Source organism: Lissotriton vulgaris, chromosome 3_1, assembly GCF_964263255.1.
Source record: "Lissotriton vulgaris chromosome 3_1, aLisVul1.2, whole genome shotgun sequence".
Taxonomy (NCBI): Eukaryota; Metazoa; Chordata; class Amphibia; order Caudata; family Salamandridae; genus Lissotriton; species Lissotriton vulgaris.
Genome location: NC_141689.1, coordinates 802,243,137 through 802,264,260, shown reverse-complemented (window position 1 = coordinate 802,264,260; position 21,124 = coordinate 802,243,137). Strand labels below are relative to the sequence as shown.

Genomic DNA, 21,124 nt, shown 5'->3' with positions numbered 1-21,124 from the left:
CGCTTCTGGGGCATGTCAGGGCGCCCAGGACCAGTTTCTTCCAGGTGCTCTGAGCGGTATACAACGTTTACAACGAAGTTTTTACAATGCTCTACCATTACAACGCAGGCATTACCACGCATACCATTACAACGCATTGCGCTGGGGGGCGCTCTAGGATAGGGAATAAGTTTAATTTTCTATCCAACACCTTCCCTAGTGTCCATGGGGACTGGAGTTGGAATAGAAAATTATACTTACCACTATCCAGCACCTCTAAGCGCTATGCGTTGTAACGGTATTCGTTGTAAATACTGTGTTGTAAAGGTATGTGTGGTAAAAGTATGCATTGTAACGTCATACATCCGCTCTGAGCTGGCTATGGCGCCCGCCCTTGAGGCCCCCTACGGGGGCGTCCTCTGTGAAAACAAGCAATATATGTGCCCCATTAATAACACACATTGGAGGAACTAACCAACTCCTTCAAATAAGAGTTCGCCTTCAAGCCACAACTAATCCGAAATTCAAGTTTTTTCCCTTCTTTGCCTTTCAGTCGCCTGTGGTTCACTTACACAATCTTTCTAATAATTATCTACCTCCATCTCTCCTCTCCATTGTTCCTTGGATACTACTTATTTGAACAAATTGTTATCTTTTTCATTTAACTCGGCGACTGCCTAATGGTTTCTCAATTGTGCAACTGAAAGGGATGTACCATGTTACAACGCATACCGTTACAACTACCTACCATTACAACGCGACCATTACAACGCATACCATTACAACGCATAGCGCTTTGAGGTGCTGGATAGTGGTAAGTATAATTTACTATTCTAACTCCAGTCCCCGTGGACCCTAGGGAAGGTGTTGGATAGTAAATTATATTTATTCCCTATCCTAGAGCGCCCCCCAGCGCAATGCGTTGTAATGGTAGTGCGTTGTAACAAATGCGTTGTAACAGGTGTATACCACTGAAAGGTATGTGAGCTGACTCTATGTGGCATCTTATGTTTATGTATCAGTCTAGTTCTTAAATTGTTTGAAACGCAGAAAAGCATATGGCAATATCTTAAATTGTAGAGTGGTGACGCAGACTTGAAATAATTCACACTAATATTTGTCGAGTCCGATAAGGCTCTCCAACTCCCATCCTCCTTCCCATTTGCAACACTAAAATTCCTCTCCAGAAGGACATATGATCATCTTATATAGGAATGCACCTATTGAAGTTAAAAATTAAAGAAAGCTCAATGCAAAGCTGCTATGACCTTCAGTCCACCTTCCCTCTGCCAGCAATATAACCTCCACACAATAGAGTAAAGGGGCAAGAGCATTCCTGCTAAGGAGACTCTGAATGCACAATCCCAAGGGCTCAGAACTAACTGCACATTTGAGCGTTTTCACAAGGATCCCACACAGATCTGAGATAATATGAAATATTTGGCCATCAGTGGGGCTGATTTGCACCTCTAGGTTCTGCATATGTGCTCAAATGGACCTTTAATGAGAAGACATCCACTTTTGTGATTCACTAAATGTACGATTTCCGTAGTAAAAAGATTTCACCAGACATACTTTTTGCATGAGTAAATCTCTCAGGACGGGTTGTGGGCATTCAGCCGCCCTCATGCCATAAAACGTCTGTGAAGACCTTGAAATGTACTTGCTTCTGGGTATTCTCAGACTTATCAAACAGTGCATTCACAATCTGGAGACAATCAAATATTCACTACTGCTGAGAGAGCGCAATTTGAATATATAGTATATAGTAACCATATTTAGACGTATATGTTATAAACGTAGGAATGAAACGCATATCGTAATGTACAGTTGACAACTATAACGTAAAGGCCAACGAAAAGTGATAACATAATATAGGAAATGTAAGTGTATTCATATGTTAAACATGCATTAGATTTAGAAGGCCCGTATACATGATGGGTAGATGTAGAAATGTGTATGAAATGCAGAACATGCACAGTAGAATTCGTGTATGTGTGTAACCTTAAATGTGTAACTTTACATTGGGAGAAGCGGCGAGAAATAACGTGGAAAGGTGTAAACGTGGAGAAACGTGGATAAATGTATAAGAGAACGTACATAAAGATGTAACCAAGGAAAATGTATAGGTTATACTCTATACAGTCGTATTCTATGTAGTATATATTTGATGTAGAATGTTTAAGTATAACTAAGGCTTTTGCTAAAGTACGAATATATAAATGTATGCCAAAGGTTATACTGTGTAGAGGGCTTTTGTAGGAATGCTGGAAGAGTTTAGGTCATTTGTATTTATAACCTAACTGGTCAAGAGTTCGAAGGAGCATAGTCACATGAATGTAATTTAGTGGTCTTGTGAAGGTCGTAAATAGCCTGATGTGGACATGAGAGCCGAGAAGTCTAGCACTTGTTAGAGTTAAGGTGACAATGCCGGACGGAGCTTATTGCTCGAACGTGAGGAGAGACACTTTGACTATAGACTATGTTTTGACAAGACCATTCACAGGACCTAGCAGGGTCAAGTTAAGAGACATAGAGTTAAGGCCTTGTCTAAATTCACATGTTACATGATCTGAAAGAATCAATAAAAGTCGACGATGAGATGATGGAGATGACATCTGAAGAAAAAGGTCAACTTAACGGACGACGCAAGGAGTGGACCAATGGAAGAAGCAGGAAGTTGACATCATCGGGGAAAGTCCGTGGTGGGCGTCAAGGGGCGTTCCACCCACATGGTGATTGTGTATTTTAGGGACAGCACCCCGGGGAGGAGGTAGCAATTAGCATTAGGCTAAGGCTAGAGCAAAGGCAAGGGTAGATGCCTTGAGCAGATGCGCTGAGAGATCAGAGCGCAAGGGAGCAGTAGGCCGAGGACCCTTAGAGAGCGGATGGGTAGGCAGATAGGGTACTGCTTCTGAAACTTAAGATTTCCTTTAGAGGCTAAAGAGAGTTTGAACTTCTTAGGAAGTCAAACTGCTGACACCTTTTCAGGGAAGAAACTTGCGAAGTAGGATTGTCACGTAGCATAGAGTAGGGACAGATTAACTTGATGATATTTTTTATCTTACTGCAGATGACGCAGAAGGAACCACTTCACATCGAAGCTTAAGCAGCTGATATTGTAACCGATTTTGTATTTTGTATTCTTTGAGATTTTATCCTGAGTGGATTGTAACGCATTCAAATTAACTTTATATAAACTCTTAAAACTTTATCAGTTGTAAGTGGTTCTTCAGAGTGGCGTCAGTTAATGGGGTTTATCTAACCTATGCGGGGGTGGTCCTTTCCTCAATGACAGATATGAGCGGTCCAAAACAGATGAATGGGATTCTTTATTAAATTTATCATAATCATAAATTGATATCAAAATCTCGTTCCCCGCAGTTGGTAGCAGAGTATGATGGTTATCTTCTTGAGGAAGACGACCTAGGCCAGGTTAGTTTACCCCAAGGTCCCTAGTCGTCGTCGACCAGAAGAAGAATTGCAGCCGAAGACGGTGCTGATGGTGCGTCGAGAGAAAAACAGCAGAGTCGGTCGAGAGTGAGTATAAGGGTCATGCGTTGTAAGATTGCGGTGTTTTATGTTGTTCCTGTGTTGTAATGTCAAGCGGAGTTGAATGCCTGTAGTGTGATTGAGGGAAAGTTGTGAGCGCGCGCAACTGGATGAAATCTTATGTCCAGAGGACTTAAGTGGTTCAGGTGTATCGAACACCTAGAGTAATTTGACTACCATTGAAAGGGGGTCATGAGGTACCATTGATTTCCCGACAGACCGATGATAGGGGGAGCGTATGTGTGAGTGAATGAGTAGCGGACGCTGGTCGTACGTTTACTGCGTGTAAGTAACCTATCAGTTGAGGCAAGTGTCCGACCGTAAGAGGAAAGACGCGGTGCCAGTTGAGGTAGCAATTACAGTAGACTGTGGCCGTACAGTCAGAGAAAAGTGATCGCTTGGACGGAAGTAATCATTTTTCAATGTATGAATGAAAACGCATGTGAAATCGTGAGACGAGTCGAGAAACGAGGGAAGCTGCTGAAGAAGGGAGAAGTGACGTCAGCGTAGAGCTGCGCTGAGATTGGTCAGTCAGCATAGAACCGTGCTGGGATAGGCTGATTAGCGAGAGTCGTACAGGGATTGGTGGTTGTTATCAAGTACGCAAATAAGTAAGAAATATCGTACGTTATCAAAATGAAGTGTTTTAAGGGTTTAGGAAAAATCTTTAAAAAGAAAAGGAGAAATTTATATGCCGGAGAAGAAGCTTCACCAGAAGGCACACCTGCATATCATATGGCAGTAAATGTAGGCTTACACTCGATATTATGGATTTCCGAGTGGCATAGGCTAACAGAAGGGCAAAAAGAACTAGCGTTCCCAAGATTTGGAACGTTTAAATTAGAAGTGTTGAACCAACTGAAGGCGACAATGCTTTCAATGAGACCTCTACCGAGGCCAACACAATTTGAAGCTCTTGGTGTGTGGTTTAGAACAGCACACGAAAGGGGCGTAAAGAGGCGACAAGAAAGAGTGAGAAGATCGGTAAAAGCAGTGCAGGATGCTAAATGGGACGACGAGGCTAAGAAATGGAGGGTACAAAAGATAGAAGCGGACAAACTGTTCACCATGATAGAGGCTACGGGAGAAAGGAAACCTCTAGAACAGGAAGATGAGGAAAGTGAGTCGGAGGAGGATCTAATAGACAGGTTGTTAACAGACAGACCACCTCCATATAGCGGTGAACTTGCGAGTCCCATATTACCGCAAGTAGACGGAACTAGGTGGGGAGAGTATAAGTCGATCCCGGTATCAGAGTGGGACGCTACTAAGACCGTAGAAATACCCCAAGCTAGTCCTGAACAGAGAGTGGTGGGAAGATTTGTGGTCCAGAAGGTGCCGGAGACGCAATGCGCTAGGTCATACCAAATGCCGGATGCTTTGCAGGTCCCGGTCACCATAGGCCCTATTGTGTCAATCTATAACCCAGAAGGGGTCCAGCAGGAGGAACAGGCACGATGGGACAATGAAAGAGCAGAAGAAGAGAATAGGAATGCCACGATGAATTCCCACAGGCAGATACGAGCACCAATAAGTCGGAGTACCCCATTTGATTCCGCAGCAGGTCCCAGGGTAGAACAGGGAGGTCGAAGAGGACCAATGGACTTAAGGGGACCAAAACCGAAAACCCATAAGGAATTAAGGGAATACCTGAGAGAATGGGATGCGGCCGAAGAGGCTCGGAATAAAAGTTTAGAAACGGGATCCGAATGGAGAGAGCAGGATAACAGGATTCTCTCTCATTGTGGAGCTGGCGAAAGCAGCCCCGAGTGGGAGGGAGGAAGCCAAGAGAGCAGAAGAGATACTTATCCTACTGAGAACAGCAATAGGCTAATGTGCGAAGACAGAAGTGCAGGGGGTGGCGAAGTGCCTCGTGTCACCTTCAGTGAAGGGGAACATAGGACACAGGAGTACCGGAATACCTTCAGGTGCACACACCATGCCCCAGGTGAAAATGCGAGACATTGGAGTCACGGAAATATGGAGAGTCGCGAAGCGTCTCGACATACATCCGGGGACAGTGGAAGGAGTCATGAGAATTTAGGGAGTCGCGAAACGTCTCGCCATGCATCCGGTGATCATGGAAGAGATCACGGGAACACGGAAGATCGGCGAGGGCCTTTCATTTTGTTAAGTGACACCAGACAACAAGCAAGTTATAATGGATTAGAACTGAACGGTGGATCCTATCTCACATCTGGAGAAACCGAGTCGAAAAATCGGAACGTAGGGTTGGGGGAAGGAGCCTTATTCCACCACACCCCACGGGACGATGGAAAGGCTTGGGATCTAGAAGGGTGGGAACGAAGAGATGGAAGGAAGACTCCTCATAACTCACCTGTGCTCAGGCGTAGGGCGCATAGTGGAGGTGAGAGGGAGATGAGGGAGGAACATAGAACTGAAATGCTGAAAGCCGAAATAAAAGCGAAACGGCTTGATGTGATGAGTTTGAAGGCAGATCTGGATGAATTGATTGACGGTACAGTGTCATTAGAGAGATTAAACTCGTATACACCAGATGAGATACTGTTTCTATCCAAAGATATTACTCGAAGAGCGAGGTCAGTTCATGAGAACTTATCTAATTTAGCAAACAGGTACATGGTAGACCTGTCACGAACTAAGGCTTTACAGAGTAACCACAGGCTAACTTGCACAGATCAGGATTTGGATGACCGCAGAACGATCGCGCTGAAAGTACACATAAGGGAATTGATCGTAAGTATCAGAATATGGAGAGATCTAGATAGATGGGAGGAAAGATGGTCCAGAAAGGGCTCCGTTAGACGGAGTGTACTTGAGGGTTCCCAGGACACAGGCTTGATGCGAATGGAAGCTTTCCCTTTGCGAGAAATCGCGAACGGAAGTTACGTTCATGTGCCTTGGACTAGGGGGGATTTGGCGGCATTCACCAATTCCTTCCCAAAGCTTAGAGATAATCCTGTCGAGTGGTATAAGCAGGTAGAAAGATTCGTGAAGATTTCAAAGGTACTGTGGGTCGATTTGAACACACTGTTCGATATCGTAGTACCCGGAGACCTATGGACGGCGTGCAAGCTTAGTGTTGAATGGCCCACTCGTGAGCCATCAAGGGATACCCGGACGAATGGTCCATCTGATAGAGTCATGGAAAAGTACGAGAGAGTAATAACATGGCTAAAAGAGAAAGTGCCGGTACAAGACATAGACTGGGTAAAGATAGATCGGACTACCCAAGAGCCGAAAGAGACAGTGCATGAGTTTTACGAAAGATTGCTGAAAGCATTCAAGCAATACAGCGGGTTAGATGTGATGGATCCCAAGGACATAGGACAGTTTGTTTCAAAGTTTGTCCTCGGATTAAGACCAGAAATATGCCTAATGATCCAACAGCATCTGATCTGTTGGCAGAACAAACCTTTAGACGAGATTCTGAGGTATGCAAGGTATTGTAGTGACGAGATAGACTCTAAAGCAAAGAAGCTTAAAGAAAAGTTAATGCTAGTGCAAATGCAAGCTGCTGGAAAGGATAAACCACGGCAGCAGGGAACAGGAACGCAGGCAAAGAAACAGAATAATCAGAGCAGAGACGAGGAAGAAAGACCGAGACCGAGAATGGATATCGCGACACTGAAAAAGACGACGAGATGCCATCAGTGTAATGAGGTGGGACACTGGCGACGCGAGTGTCCTTACAATGTTGAGTCAGGGGAATTAGAGCAGGAGGAGGAAGAGGTCCAGAACAACGTGGTTAAGGGAGCCGTAGTCCCGAAGGGCAGGCTTGTCAAAGGGGGGACTCAGACTCCTCGAGCCCCGTTTCCTCAACCACCTCGCATCACGAATGGAGGAAAAACCTACAGACAGATGCCATTGTTTGTAGGAGGAGAGGAATGTTACTACGTTGATCCTCTTACAGGGCAGCGGGCGAGTAGGGACGAAGACTGTACTCTAGGAGCCGCCTTGGAAGTAGATCAGAGAGGACCATACGTAGAGGCTGAAATAGCGGGATGTCCTACAACCTTTTTGGTGGATACAGGGGCCACTCGATCTACGTTGAGATCTGTGGTAGTCCCGGGTCTGCCAATGTCAGGAGAAACGGTACAGGTGGTAGGAGTTGCGAACAAAAGGATGACAAATCCCTTGACCGAACCAGTGTCAGTAAGAATAGGGAATTACAGTGACGAACATCAGTTTGTGATCTGCGACTCTAGTCCTGTGTGCTTATTAGGGAGAGATTTGCTGTGCAAACTGAATTGCACGATACATTGCACACCTGAGGGAGTAGAAGTGCAGACCAATGATGAGGACGCAGATTTCAAAGTTGTAAACTCAAGGGAATGTGTGGAACTTTATCCTACCTTAACAGTGGAGGAGCTTCCGCAAGACCTAAGAGAGAAAGTCTCAGCTGAGGTATGGGATTTTACTGGGGAAGAAATTGGATTGATCAAAGGAGTAGACCCGGTAAAAATCTTGGTAAGACCCCATGCTGAGTACCCAAGAACCCCACAGTATAAGCTAACGCCAGAGACGATTGCAGGGATCAAACCTGTGATCGAATCTATGATTAAGCAGGGAATACTGAAGGAGATCGTGGGCAGTCCGTGTAACTCCCCGATCATGGGTTTGCAGAAACCTAGTGGAAAATACAGAATAGTGCAAGATCTTCGGAAGATTAATAACATTGTTGTCTCATGTTGTCCAGTGGTACCGAATCCATCAGTCATATTGTTTCAGATACCGTTCCAAGCTGAATGGTTCACAGTGATAGATTTGTGTCAGGCTTTCTTTTCGATACCATTAGATGAAGAGAGCCAATATCTTTTCGCTTTCAAGCTGGAAGATCGCGTCCTAACATGGTGTCGTATCCCTCAGGGGTATACAGAGAGCCCATCGATCTTTAACCAGTTATTGAAACGGAATCTTGAGAGTCTAGTACTGCCCAAGAATTCAGTTCTGGTCCAGTACATAGACGACCTCCTAGTTGCGTCAGAAACTGAGGAAGCTTGCAAGGAAGACACCATCACCTTGTTAAATCACTTGGCCGAGAATGGGCACAAGGTGTCTCCAAGTAAGTTGCAATATTGTAAGACTGAGGTGCAATACTTGGGCCATAGGATTGAAAAGGGAAAGCGGAAGGTGTCTCCGGACAGAATAGAGGCGATTATGAAAATGAACGCGCCTACAACACAAAGAGAAGTCAGGATGTTTCTAGGCATGGTTGGTTATTGTCGACAGTGGATAGCAAACTTTTCGCTGAAGGCAAAACCGTTATTACAACTGACGCACAAAGGAGTAAGTGATCCGGTACCATGGGACAAAGATTGTTTGATGGCGTTTTTGCAGCTGAGGGAGGACTTATGTCGTGCCCCGGCTTTAGGAATGCCAGATTACACCAAACCATTTTTGCTTTACTGCTGCGAAAGAGAGGGATGCGCTTTAGCGGTATTAGCACAGGTCCATGGAGATGCGCGCAGGCCAGTGGCGTACTTTTCGGCTACATTAGATCCAGTAGCCGCAGCGTTGCCCGGATGTCTCAAATCCGTAGCTGCAACGGGTGTCAGCATTGAAAGATCTGAAAGCGTAGTTATGGGTCATCCGTTAGAAGTGTATGTACCACATTCTGTAGAACTGTTAATGACAAGGACGAAGACTCAGCATCTGACGAACAGCAGGCTCACACGCTACGAGCAGGTCATACTGGCTGCCGAGAATGTGACCCTAAAGAGATGCTCTGTCTTGAATCCTGCAACCTTGATGCCACTTCCGAATGAAGTAGACGACGAAAATTGTACAGAACATGACTGCCTCGATGTGACTGAACTATGTACCAAACCGAGACCTGATATCGTAGATGAGCCATTGACAGACCCAGACGAAATTTTCTTCGTTGATGGTTCATGCGTAAGAAACGATGTCGGTCAGCTGAGAGCAGCTTATGCAGTATGCACGATTACCAGAGTTATAGAAGCCGCTTGCCTGGAAGGAGTACACTCCGCACAGGTAGCTGAAATTGTGGCTTTGACTCGTGCTTGCTTAGCAGGCGATAGACTTCGAGTCACTATATACACCGATAGTCAGTATGGATTCGGCGTAGTTCATGATTACGGGCAGTTGTGGTCTCAAAGAGGTTACATGACCTCCTCGGGTTCTCCTATTAAGAATGGAGAATTCGTGAAACTACTGTTAGAGGCTTTGCAAAAACCAATGGCCATAGCTGTGGTCAAATGTGTAGCTCATACCAAAAACACGGATTTTGTATCACTAGGAAATAAATATGCAGATGAGGTAGCGCGTTATTGCGCAGAGCAGGGATATTCTCACACTGATACAAAAGTGGGGGGAATCCAGGAAAAGACTGAATTGACCATGTTGTTAGACACGGTGGATACATGGGATGAACTGAGAGCAGTACAGGACAATGCACCAGATGATGAGAAAAAGGGCTGGGAAACAGCAGGGTGCGAAAAGAGTGAGATGAATTTCTGGGTGTCCGCCGATGGAAGGGCAGTTTTACCAAATGAACTAATTAATCCAATGGCAAGGAAATTGCATGGATCAGCACACATAGGAAGAGATGCTATGGTGAGAGTATTCAGACAAACGTGGTTTAACCCTAAATTTAGAGTAGCGGCAGAAGCAGTGTGTCAGCGATGTACAATCTGTCAGCAACTAAATGTGGGAAAGAGAACACCAGTTACCTTGAGTCACATAGGAAGGTCTGGGGGGCCTTTCAATAGGATGCAGATTGACTTCATAGAAATGCCTCCATGCAACAGACTTAGATACGTGCTAGTGATTGTTTGTATATTTTCTAGATGGGTTGAGGCTTACCCTACACGTAGGTGCGATACACTTACAGTAGCAAAATTGTTACTTAGAGAGTTGATACCAAGATTTGGGGTGCCATCCTCTTTGGAATCAGACAGAGGAACTCATTTCAATAGCGAAGTGGTGAAGATGCTATGTTCAGCTTTAAATATCGATCAGAAGTTACACTGCAGCTATCGACCGGAAGCTTCAGGGATCGTAGAGCAAATTAACAGTACTATCAAGTCCAGACTGGCTAAAGTTTGTTCGTCGACATCCCTGAGTTGGCCAGACGCACTTCCAGTAGTTCTTATGAGTATACGTAGCACACCTGATAGAAGAACAGGCCTCTCTCCACATGAAGTGCTAATGGGGAGAGCTATGAGATTGCCATCGGTTCCGACTGCAGCGCTAGTGAACATCACAGACGATTTGATCTTGGATTACTGCAAGGGACTATCTGATGCCGTTAATTCTGTGTCCCTCCAGGTCCAGGCTGCAGAGGTTCCATCAGTACAAGACTTGTGCCATGACCTGAGTCCAGGAGACTGGGTCCTGGTGAAGAAGCATGTCAGGAAGAACTGCTTAGACGTGCGTTGGCGAGGGCCGTTTCAAGTCATACTTGTAACGAATACTGCAGTGAAGTGTGGAGGTCTGCCAAACTGGATACATGCCTCGCACACCCGAAAAGTGCAAACACCTCCAGAAGACACAGCTCCTCTCTCGGATGAAAATCCGGCGGGAAGCGGAGAAGCCATAGAGGGGGAAAGCCAAGCTGCAGAGGTGATCGAAGAAGCTGAAACTGTGTTGGAACAGGGCGACGAAGGTCAGGACACGAGTGGGACCGAAGTTGCCTCAGGAGAAGAAAGTAATTGGGAATCCGACACAGATATCGGACAAACTGAGAGTGACCAAGAGACAGTTCCTGGAACAAGGAGCGGAAAGACAAAGAGTGAAGAAGCCAGTTGGCCGGAGAGAAGGAAAAGGCCAAGTTCGGAAAGGAAGAAGGAAAGAACCCTTGCCCCGATCGCTGAAGAATCGGATCAGGAGGACGAGACGACAGATTCAGGAACTGAGAGTCCACGAAGGTCAAGAAGGGTACGTGTGCCCTGCAGAAGGTACGCCACCCCAGAGTGGACTTATCTAGCAGATGTATTGGGGACAGGAATCTGGGAGAGTGAAGAGTGTGAAAGTAACCACTCTCGATCCAGTCGTGACAGTGGAGATATGGATGTTGGCGCCTGGGCTTGAGACTGAGGGGTTACTGACTTTCACACTTCCCCGACCCCCACGTTTGAGTAAAATTCAAGATTTAGTGTTAAAAAGACTACAATTTCCAACAGTTGGTCAGCAAATGACCGAAGAAGAAGAAAAAGTTATTCGTTTTGAACTGTTAATTATTGTTGTGAAAGCTGCAGGTCCGACAATAATTGTTGATGCATAAAAGACTTTTGTACATATGTTATGAAGAAGAAGATAACCTAGCGCCGAGTGGAAAGAAGAATAAAATTAGGGATTACATTTAGAGGACGGAGAAGGGCTAGGGTTGTCTGCTGTTAAGAAGAGAAAAGACATTGTGGTGAAAAGATACCTGTTGATAAAAAGCACTTTAAAAGACTGTGAAAGCAAACAAGCAACCAAAGACTGGAAAGAGAACTTTCGCTAGAGAACGAGGTACGCTGTTTTGATAACATGGAGAACGGCAACCCAAACAGAAAAGCTAGATGTATAGTAGGTACACTTATAGCAATAGTGATATTTCTCATAATCATAGTAGTAACGATATCTTACATAACAGGACATGAGAATGATAAAAGAATAGTGAATGTAAAAATTGTAACGACTTTGAAACCTGCTCTTGTGGGAAAGAAGGAGGAGAGCACTGTTACACGTGAAAAGGCGTTACTTACAGATGAAGCTCGTAGATTACACATAGACGAGTCACAGGGAAACTTTAGGTCAAATGCATATGCCAAATTATTGTACGAATATATCGATGCCATGGAGGCCAAAGATTGCTACGTTTGTATGCAATTGCCGGCTTCTGTAGACGAAGGCATTAGGTATCACCATCTCCCATTGACTTATGGGATAACATGTAGTTTACTGCTTAGTATATTCTATGGTAGAGAAGGGTTTGAGTACTACTTTTCAAATTATGATTCGGTACTGCCTGAAGTTCCGAATTATAAGCAAATGAATAAGTGGGACTACTACAAAAAGGAAGATAGACTGGCTAAATTCTTTCTTCCTTGGGATACATTAGATACATCATATGCACGTAGAAATAATCTGACTTGCAAAGTATCGGAAGTAGAGAAAAGGTTTATAGCACAAGTAGATGATCGATGCAGACGGCAGAAGATTCTAAAAATGTCAGGACAATGGAAAATAGACTGGACAGAAGAAGAGAAAGCACACAGAAAGAAAGGTAGCAATGGTCCAATAGCACTGGATAAAACGCAGAAAGGAAAGTTATGTTTAACTCGAAGCAAAACGTATTATGAGAGTGAATTTGTAGGTGAAGTTAGTTGTGAGCACTCTTTCAGACTGGAGTACTACACAAAGGATTTTATGAAAGGGATGCAAGCTATTCCGAATGTGTATTTTGTATGTGGGAGAAATGCCTATGTAAAACTTCCAGACAATTGGTATGGTTCGTGTTACTTGGCAATTGTCTTCCCCAAAATATATCATGCAAGGGATTTAGCAATGATAGAAGGAAAGGCTTCGAGGAGAACGAAAAGGGAAGTAGGAGATGCAGAAGTAGTAGGAGATGTATTTGGAGCGATGTTTCCATTGTTAGGTTTGATTCTTAACGATGTTAAGATTAGAAGGTTAGCGACAGTCGTGGATAGATTGTCTGCCAGCACTGCAAGATCATTAATGTTAGTAGAAGGTGAAATGCAGTCGATTAGAGCAATGGTTTTACAGAACAGACTTGCTTTAGATGTAATATTAGCAAAAGAAGGCGGAGTTTGTAAGGCTTTGAAAGTTCAGGAATGTTGTACTTATATTCCTGATAATTCAAAACCACTTGAGAAAGTCATACAGAACATTACACAGATTCATCAAGAAATTGAAGATTTATCAAAAGTAAATGTTTGGGAAAAAGTAGGAAATGGAGTGGGTAAGGTTGGAAGTTGGTTTGCTAATATAGGCAAAGGCATATTTTGGTATATTTTAAAGCCTGTATTAATAGTATTAATCTGTATAATTACATTATTAGGATTAGTAAAATTGTATAAATGGTATAGGTCGAACCAGTTACAAAGATCGATGAGAGACCAAGAAAGGAGACTAGCTGTTCTACAAGATCAACAGTATAAAAGTCTGAGAACACTTGAATCGAAAAAAAGAGGAACAGATGTAACTAGTTCGGTATAAGTGGGGTATTCAAATTGCTTTAGTGATGACTCCTAAAAGTCATCAAAGGGGGGAACTGAGAGAGCGCAATTTGAATATATAGTATATAGTAACCATATTTAGACGTATATGTTATAAACGTAGGAATGAAACGCATATCGTAATGTACAGTTGACAACTATAACGTAAAGGCCAACGAAAAGTGATAACATAATATAGGAAATGTAAGTGTATTCATATGTTAAACATGCATTAGATTTAGAAGGCCCGTATACATGATGGGTAGATGTAGAAATGTGTATGAAATGCAGAACATGCACAGTAGAATTCGTGTATGTGTGTAACCTTAAATGTGTAACTTTACATTGGGAGAAGCGGCGAGAAATAACGTGGAAAGGTGTAAACGTGGAGAAACGTGGATAAATGTATAAGAGAACGTACATAAAGATGTAACCAAGGAAAATGTATAGGTTATACTCTATACAGTCGTATTCTATGTAGTATATATTTGATGTAGAATGTTTAAGTATAACTAAGGCTTTTGCTAAAGTACGAATATATAAATGTATGCCAAAGGTTATACTGTGTAGAGGGCTTTTGTAGGAATGCTGGAAGAGTTTAGGTCATTTGTATTTATAACCTAACTGGTCAAGAGTTCGAAGGAGCATAGTCACATGAATGTAATTTAGTGGTCTTGTGAAGGTCGTAAATAGCCTGATGTGGACATGAGAGCCGAGAAGTCTAGCACTTGTTAGAGTTAAGGTGACAATGCCGGACGGAGCTTATTGCTCGAACGTGAGGAGAGACACTTTGACTATAGACTATGTTTTGACAAGACCATTCACAGGACCTAGCAGGGTCAAGTTAAGAGACATAGAGTTAAGGCCTTGTCTAAATTCACATGTTACATGATCTGAAAGAATCAATAAAAGTCGACGATGAGATGATGGAGATGACATCTGAAGAAAAAGGTCAACTTAACGGACGACGCAAGGAGTGGACCAATGGAAGAAGCAGGAAGTTGACATCATCGGGGAAAGTCCGTGGTGGGCGTCAAGGGGCGTTCCACCCACATGGTGATTGTGTATTTTAGGGACAGCACCCCGGGGAGGAGGTAGCAATTAGCATTAGGCTAAGGCTAGAGCAAAGGCAAGGGTAGATGCCTTGAGCAGATGCGCTGAGAGATCAGAGCGCAAGGGAGCAGTAGGCCGAGGACCCTTAGAGAGCGGATGGGTAGGCAGATAGGGTACTGCTTCTGAAACTTAAGATTTCCTTTAGAGGCTAAAGAGAGTTTGAACTTCTTAGGAAGTCAAACTGCTGACACCTTTTCAGGGAAGAAACTTGCGAAGTAGGATTGTCACGTAGCATAGAGTAGGGACAGATTAACTTGATGATATTTTTTATCTTACTGCAGATGACGCAGAAGGAACCACTTCACATCGAAGCTTAAGCAGCTGATATTGTAACCGATTTTGTATTTTGTATTCTTTGAGATTTTATCCTGAGTGGATTGTAACGCATTCAAATTAACTTTATATAAACTCTTAAAACTTTATCAGTTGTAAGTGGTTCTTCAGAGTGGCGTCAGTTAATGGGGTTTATCTAACCTATGCGGGGGTGGTCCTTTCCTCAATGACAGATATGAGCGGTCCAAAACAGATGAATGGGATTCTTTATTAAATTTATCATAATCATAAATTGATATCAAAATCTCGTTCCCCGCACTGCCAAGAGCAGTAGTAAATCCTTTTCAACGCAGATAGGAATGAGAAGAAGACACAACGTTGATGGGAGTATAGGAGGAATTCTCATTGGGATTTGTTTGGGCTGTAGAGAAAGTAATTAAATATGATAAAGTTCAAGTGCACTCATGCAAGATATGGTCACATGCGTTAATGCACACTGTGTACATTTATACATGTAAAATCACCTGTGACAGGTGTAGCTCCCCAGGCATACATCCGAAATGTTTGCGAATTTAAACAAGAATCTGAAATTTAGACAAAAGGAGGATGAAACCTTTGCCATCAAATTTCTGATACTTTAGGGGGCCCAGACATAGTGGTTTCAAATTGAAGGGGAAATGTGTGGTATTTATAGGAACAATTACAAAAATTGTGTTAATGTTGCAATCCCGGGGTTCAGGTGGCATCATAAAGCTGAAGGTCAAAGGCTGAGTGGTTTGTAAATCTCACCAGTGCTACAATATGTCAACATAGGACCGTATTACATTTTACCTTTGATGTATTTTTTATAGTACATGTTTATTTTGAATTATCTAGCATAATAATATTTTTGAAACATCGGAACCTTTGTTTAAAATGCCGTGTGTAACATGGGCCACACCGTTTGTAAGAAGAGAACAATTATGTAATTTAGAATATCGAACCAAAACATGGCATCTGTAGGATGGAGAGATTATTGAGGCTGTTCTTTTCAAGTTGCAACTAACAGTGTCCACTGACTGAAATTAGAATGCTTGGGTTTCGTTTAGCTTTCATGAATAGAGTGTTAAGCAATGGGCAACGCCACTGGAATAATGTGATTCTGTGTGTATGGCATTTATTGAATAATATGAATTTTCCACTCTTGCACATGATCTGCCAAACAATTTGCAGATTCCAACACATTTTCGTAGCTAAAACCGAACGAAATAACACTGCCAGACTATGCGCTGCAAAATTCTGTATAATTTGCTTTTTCTTGCTGCATAAAGTTGATCTTGCTTCATAATATCCATTGCCACAATTCTATTGACCCTGACAATGGTCAAGTTCTGCAGAGTAGCTTTGGTTTGCCGATATAATGGTGAAACCCTTAATTCATAGGGGACTGTGACAAATTAGCTGGCGAGGTGGAGGAGACTACAGAGCACAGAAAACGAATGAGAGCAGAGGGGGATCTACATATGGAAGACAGCAATATGAGGCTGTCATGAGCAAAAGTGTATAGGCATAACACAACCAGTAATTAGCGGTGCCATGGAAATAAAACACTACTATTGCACAAGCTTAGAGAGAAAGAGCAATACAAGGAGGAAGGAGCTTATGCAGGAGGCTTTAGACTTTCAGTTGCAGATGTACCTCGAGGAGCAAGTTCTTATGGATGTTCCAAATTCTGGGCACATTGCCAGAGAAGGATCTGGGAAGCATGTGCGTCTTCTTGGAATGCAGAGCGGATATATGTCCGTTGACTTTGCAACAAAGAGAATGAGATCCTACTAAAAAGGAAAGACTGTGTGTGAAATATTTAGAGCTTGGAGGTTTGGGGCGGAAAAGTGAGGCACACAGCATAGTGTGATTCTGCCGGGATCAATTTGCGGTAAGCAAGTGCAGGGGTATAATGTTCAAGCTTTTTGTGTGAGTGTTGATTAGAGGCGAGGAAGAACACATCAGAATGCTGGAGCGGGTTCCAATTTTTGTCTGTTGTTTTATTTGAAATTATTTTTTCTCTCTTGCAGTACAACAATGCAACATCCGATGCATGAACGGTGGGACTTGCATGGAAGATCAGTGTCAGTGCCAGAAAGGATACGTGGGAACACACTGCGGACAACGTAAGGCCGGACTGTTAACTTTTAGGGTATCTCACCCCTAATGTGTCGTTAAATCAACGTAATGAATACACCCTTTCTGCTAGCAGAGAACGTAGGTGTTCTTCTGTATGTAGTTTTGTGGGAAAATGATTCTATCCTGTTATCTTTAATTTGCACACATTAACTTGTGCTATTTAACGATAATCAAATATCAATAAAAAGATATATTTAACGAGCACCAGGAAAATTGCAAGGAAATTACTTGACAATCAATGCAGTAATGAAAACATTCTAATGAAGTATAAAAATGTAAGCTGAAGAGAACACTTGACCGCATCTGATTCGGCCATAGATTACTGTATATAGATCCTTTCTCAATAAATAACATAGGCAAGTTATAATATATTTCTACCACTATACCTGTAATACAAGTCATCCTCTGTTGGCATAGCCTATACCATTTTTAATGCTACCTAGACAGTGGGAGGACTGCCAGTCTTCAATTTAGTGGTGACCACTAACTACAAGCTTAGTCCAGTGATAAAGCTTGCCACCAATTGGTGAGGGCTCTTGCTCCTGTGCCTGACCTCTATTTGGACCTCTCTCAGAGGTGCACACCAGGAGGTCTGTTTCAGAATATAATTACTTTTAATGCCTTACTGGATTACATGTTTTTTATGATCATACTATAAATGAATGCAGTGGCAAAAAAAGCAAATGTATGCTTTCTGTTACTGCAAACATATACAACCACAATATAATACAGCTTAGAAAATGTAAAAAGATGTTCAGTTTCCTCACTTATATTTCATTCTCCACGCTTCTGCCCAGTCAATCGACACCATTGCACGGCTTAGCAGGAGGAGGTGTGGCTTTGGCTGGATGTTTGGTGGCTCTCTGCCCGCCTCTACTTTGGGGGTGTGACGTATTGGTGCCAGTGAGTTTGGATTTTGCATCCTCCCCCATAGCTGATGGTGTGAACGCTGCAGCTTGATTTACAGCAGAAGGTGAAGTGGCCTAGTCTTGCCTGGGGAGCAAACCCAAGTCTCCAAATGCCTTACACACATGCCTTTTTGCATGTTGATGTGTCTCGATGGAGATCTTGATACAAGTGGCATTACAGGGGTGTCATTGACCCTAATGTAAACAAGGATATTGAGCTCCACACACCCTGCTTCTGTGGGTATTATGATCATATTTGGGGTTCTTTGCCCTCCCTCCCACACTACAGGGCCACAGTCCCACTGAAATTGCGGAATTGTTGTTTACCATGCCCTGGTCAGATGTTGACAGGGGCAATCTCATGGGTGCTCTGCTTGACTGGCACCCTCACATTCTGCTGCCCTTTCTCATTTTGCAGATAATGGGGAATCATTTTTGCATTCAGCCTATTATCTCTTACTATTATTTTACCCCGTGCTATGAAAGCACGGTGTCCTTTCTGGGATCCGCAACTGATCACCATCCTCTGCATATGATGAAATAGGGGCCTTTTTTATGGCTTGCAAGCAGGGCTGTTTTTATGTTCCTTTTCCTTGTTTAATATTTGTGCCCGCTAAATGGCATTTGATGGTATGTGTTTCCTTGTGCGTCAGCTGTGCGTCTATCCGTGTGCATTGCTCGTGTGCTTGTGGCTAAGGTCACTTGACTGTCATTCTCAAGTGACCAACTGTCACCATAGTGGATTCACATTCCCTGTCTGGAAAATGAGTATCGAAGTGGAACTGTGAAATGATCGATTAGTAGGTCACAAGAATGGAGGCAACAAACGGTTGTCTGTCTTTCAATGCTTTCTGTTGCAGACTTGGTACCCTTGAATTTTGCTCTGATTAAGGGTATGCAACATGTTTATTAACACCTGCAATATTCAGAACATATGTGCATTTTGTGTTAAGTAAACTTTACAAAATTCTGTAAATTTCTGGTGCAATATTTCCCTCAGTTTTTGGCAACAGAGGTGTGCTATGAATAACATATCACACAGGTATGTGATTCAGCCAGAAAGGTCGTGTTGACATTTTATCCTTGAGTCACTCTATTTTCCAGTGTCTTGCTTGTCTTTGAACATGAGGTAGCCCATGTGTTATTTTTTCGTATGATATACCTTAAAATCTGTTTTTTAAAATGTTACACATTTTTCATAGTTGCATAAATATTTTTACATTTAGCAGAAATATGAGAAAACATAAACACACACATTGTCCCCTATCCCTTGCTCTGGTCCAGTGTTGCTTATTTGTCTAGCACTCTTACTCATTTGGATGCACATTGTGTGAGTCTACTAGAGGGCTGTTTTTCCTTCATTTGCTTTTGGCCCGTGTGTCTGTTTTCTTGTTCTTGCATTGATAATGTCCCCAGACTTCTGGTACCCTTTGGTTTTGAACCATTTCCATACATGGAGTACAGGCTGTCCAGGTGAGGGTTTTTTTCTTTCTATTTCGTGCATCATTCTGTGTCTATTGTAGTGTACTGCCCAATCACCATCTGCAGTTTAGCAGGTCTCTCAAATTGACCACCCTAATGTGACTCATTGACCTTTCTTTAGCCTGGATTCCCCTCGCATCCACTAGTTGTGGACCCTGTTCTTCGGTCATTCTGTTAGGACTAGTAGTGGGCTTTCCTGCAACACTTGCTTTATCCTTCTTGGCCTACTATTAGGTGCTCTGCACTTGTCTCCGGTTATACTCTGTTATCCTTATATGGCTTTTTCTGATGCTCGGCCTACTGTATTTCCCCTTTCCTCCTGTTCTTGTCCCTGATATGTGGGGCTGTTACATACTGTAGTTTGTGGAACAGTGCAATGTCACCTTCCGATGTTCTTGCTCCATCATAGGATGTCCCTGCTAGGATATCAACTGCTGTAGGCGCTGGCCTCTCTTGTCTATTTAGCTTGGTTGAGGTTAGTACTTGTGCTTCTTGTGAAGCTCCCTTTGTTGATCCATTGATGGTGCTTTGGTAAGGGCATCTGTTGTTCTATATGCATCTTTGCACTTTTCTGTGTCCGTTATAGTCCCAGAAGCTTCAGTCGTCTCCTGGGGCTGCTTCTAAATTGCAGCCTTGGCGTCCACGGTTCCATTGTTCTCCATAAATGGATGTTCTCTAAACTTCAATATTAGGATCTTGACCTGCAGAAGTTGTCTTGTGGGCTATTGTGCCATTATTGGGGTGTTTTGGGATGTGCTCCTGTGGCTGCTATCCTCTGAAGCTGGGCTGAACTTTCAGTGCTTTCATTGTCTCTTTTGAGTGTGTGGCTGACGCTGGATTTGCTGGCATTCTCGTAGCTGTTGTATATTGGGATAAAGTACCTATGTGCTATGCGGCTTTAGTGTCTTGTACTGGCCTGGGATTCTGCAAAGCAGGACACAGTTACTCCTCAGTATACTTAGTGCCCACCCTGCCCGCTATGATCGTTTCTCAGGTTCATCCTCTACAGGTTCCCTGTTTAGGACATCAGCTGCTTCGGACTTGTCTTACACTGTTCTTAATGTGCATTGCATCTTGGTTACCACTATCTTTCTTTTGGCAGCGGGTGATCACCGTTGTCTTCGTTGTTTGTATTGTTGTATTTGCCCATCCTTTTAAGTATGAGGTTTATTTGTCTTTGGTACATGCTTCAACCTGTTTCCTGTTTTGAGGCGCATCCTCAGTTAAAAAAAAAATAATAATAAACAGAATGAAGAAGGGAGGGATGTGTAGGTAATGTTTCAGTACACATGGCAATCCCCACTACACCTAGTTTTCTCATCCTTATTCCATTCTTGGCTTCATGCCCACCCACACTGAGTGCTTGTAGTATGTCTTTGATGGTGATATTAAAGGAAATATCTCTCTGCTCACTGGATGCTATGGAAAAGGGGCTCTTTTTGAGAGGTGATATGGCTCAGTTTTGTAGTGAAAGGAACAAGG

General features: G+C 43.1%; 1 protein-coding gene across 1 annotated transcript in view; it reads left to right on the top strand.

Annotated features, from left to right (window-relative positions):
• Positions 1-21,124, top strand: part of FBN2 (fibrillin 2) — a 1,183,434-nt gene that overhangs the window by 208,554 nt on the left and 953,756 nt on the right. The window contains exon 4 of the mRNA XM_086961117.1: positions 17,144-17,239. Within this exon, the coding sequence (XP_086817243.1) occupies positions 17,144-17,239 (96 nt within the window). The remainder of the gene's footprint in view (positions 1-17,143; positions 17,240-21,124) is intronic.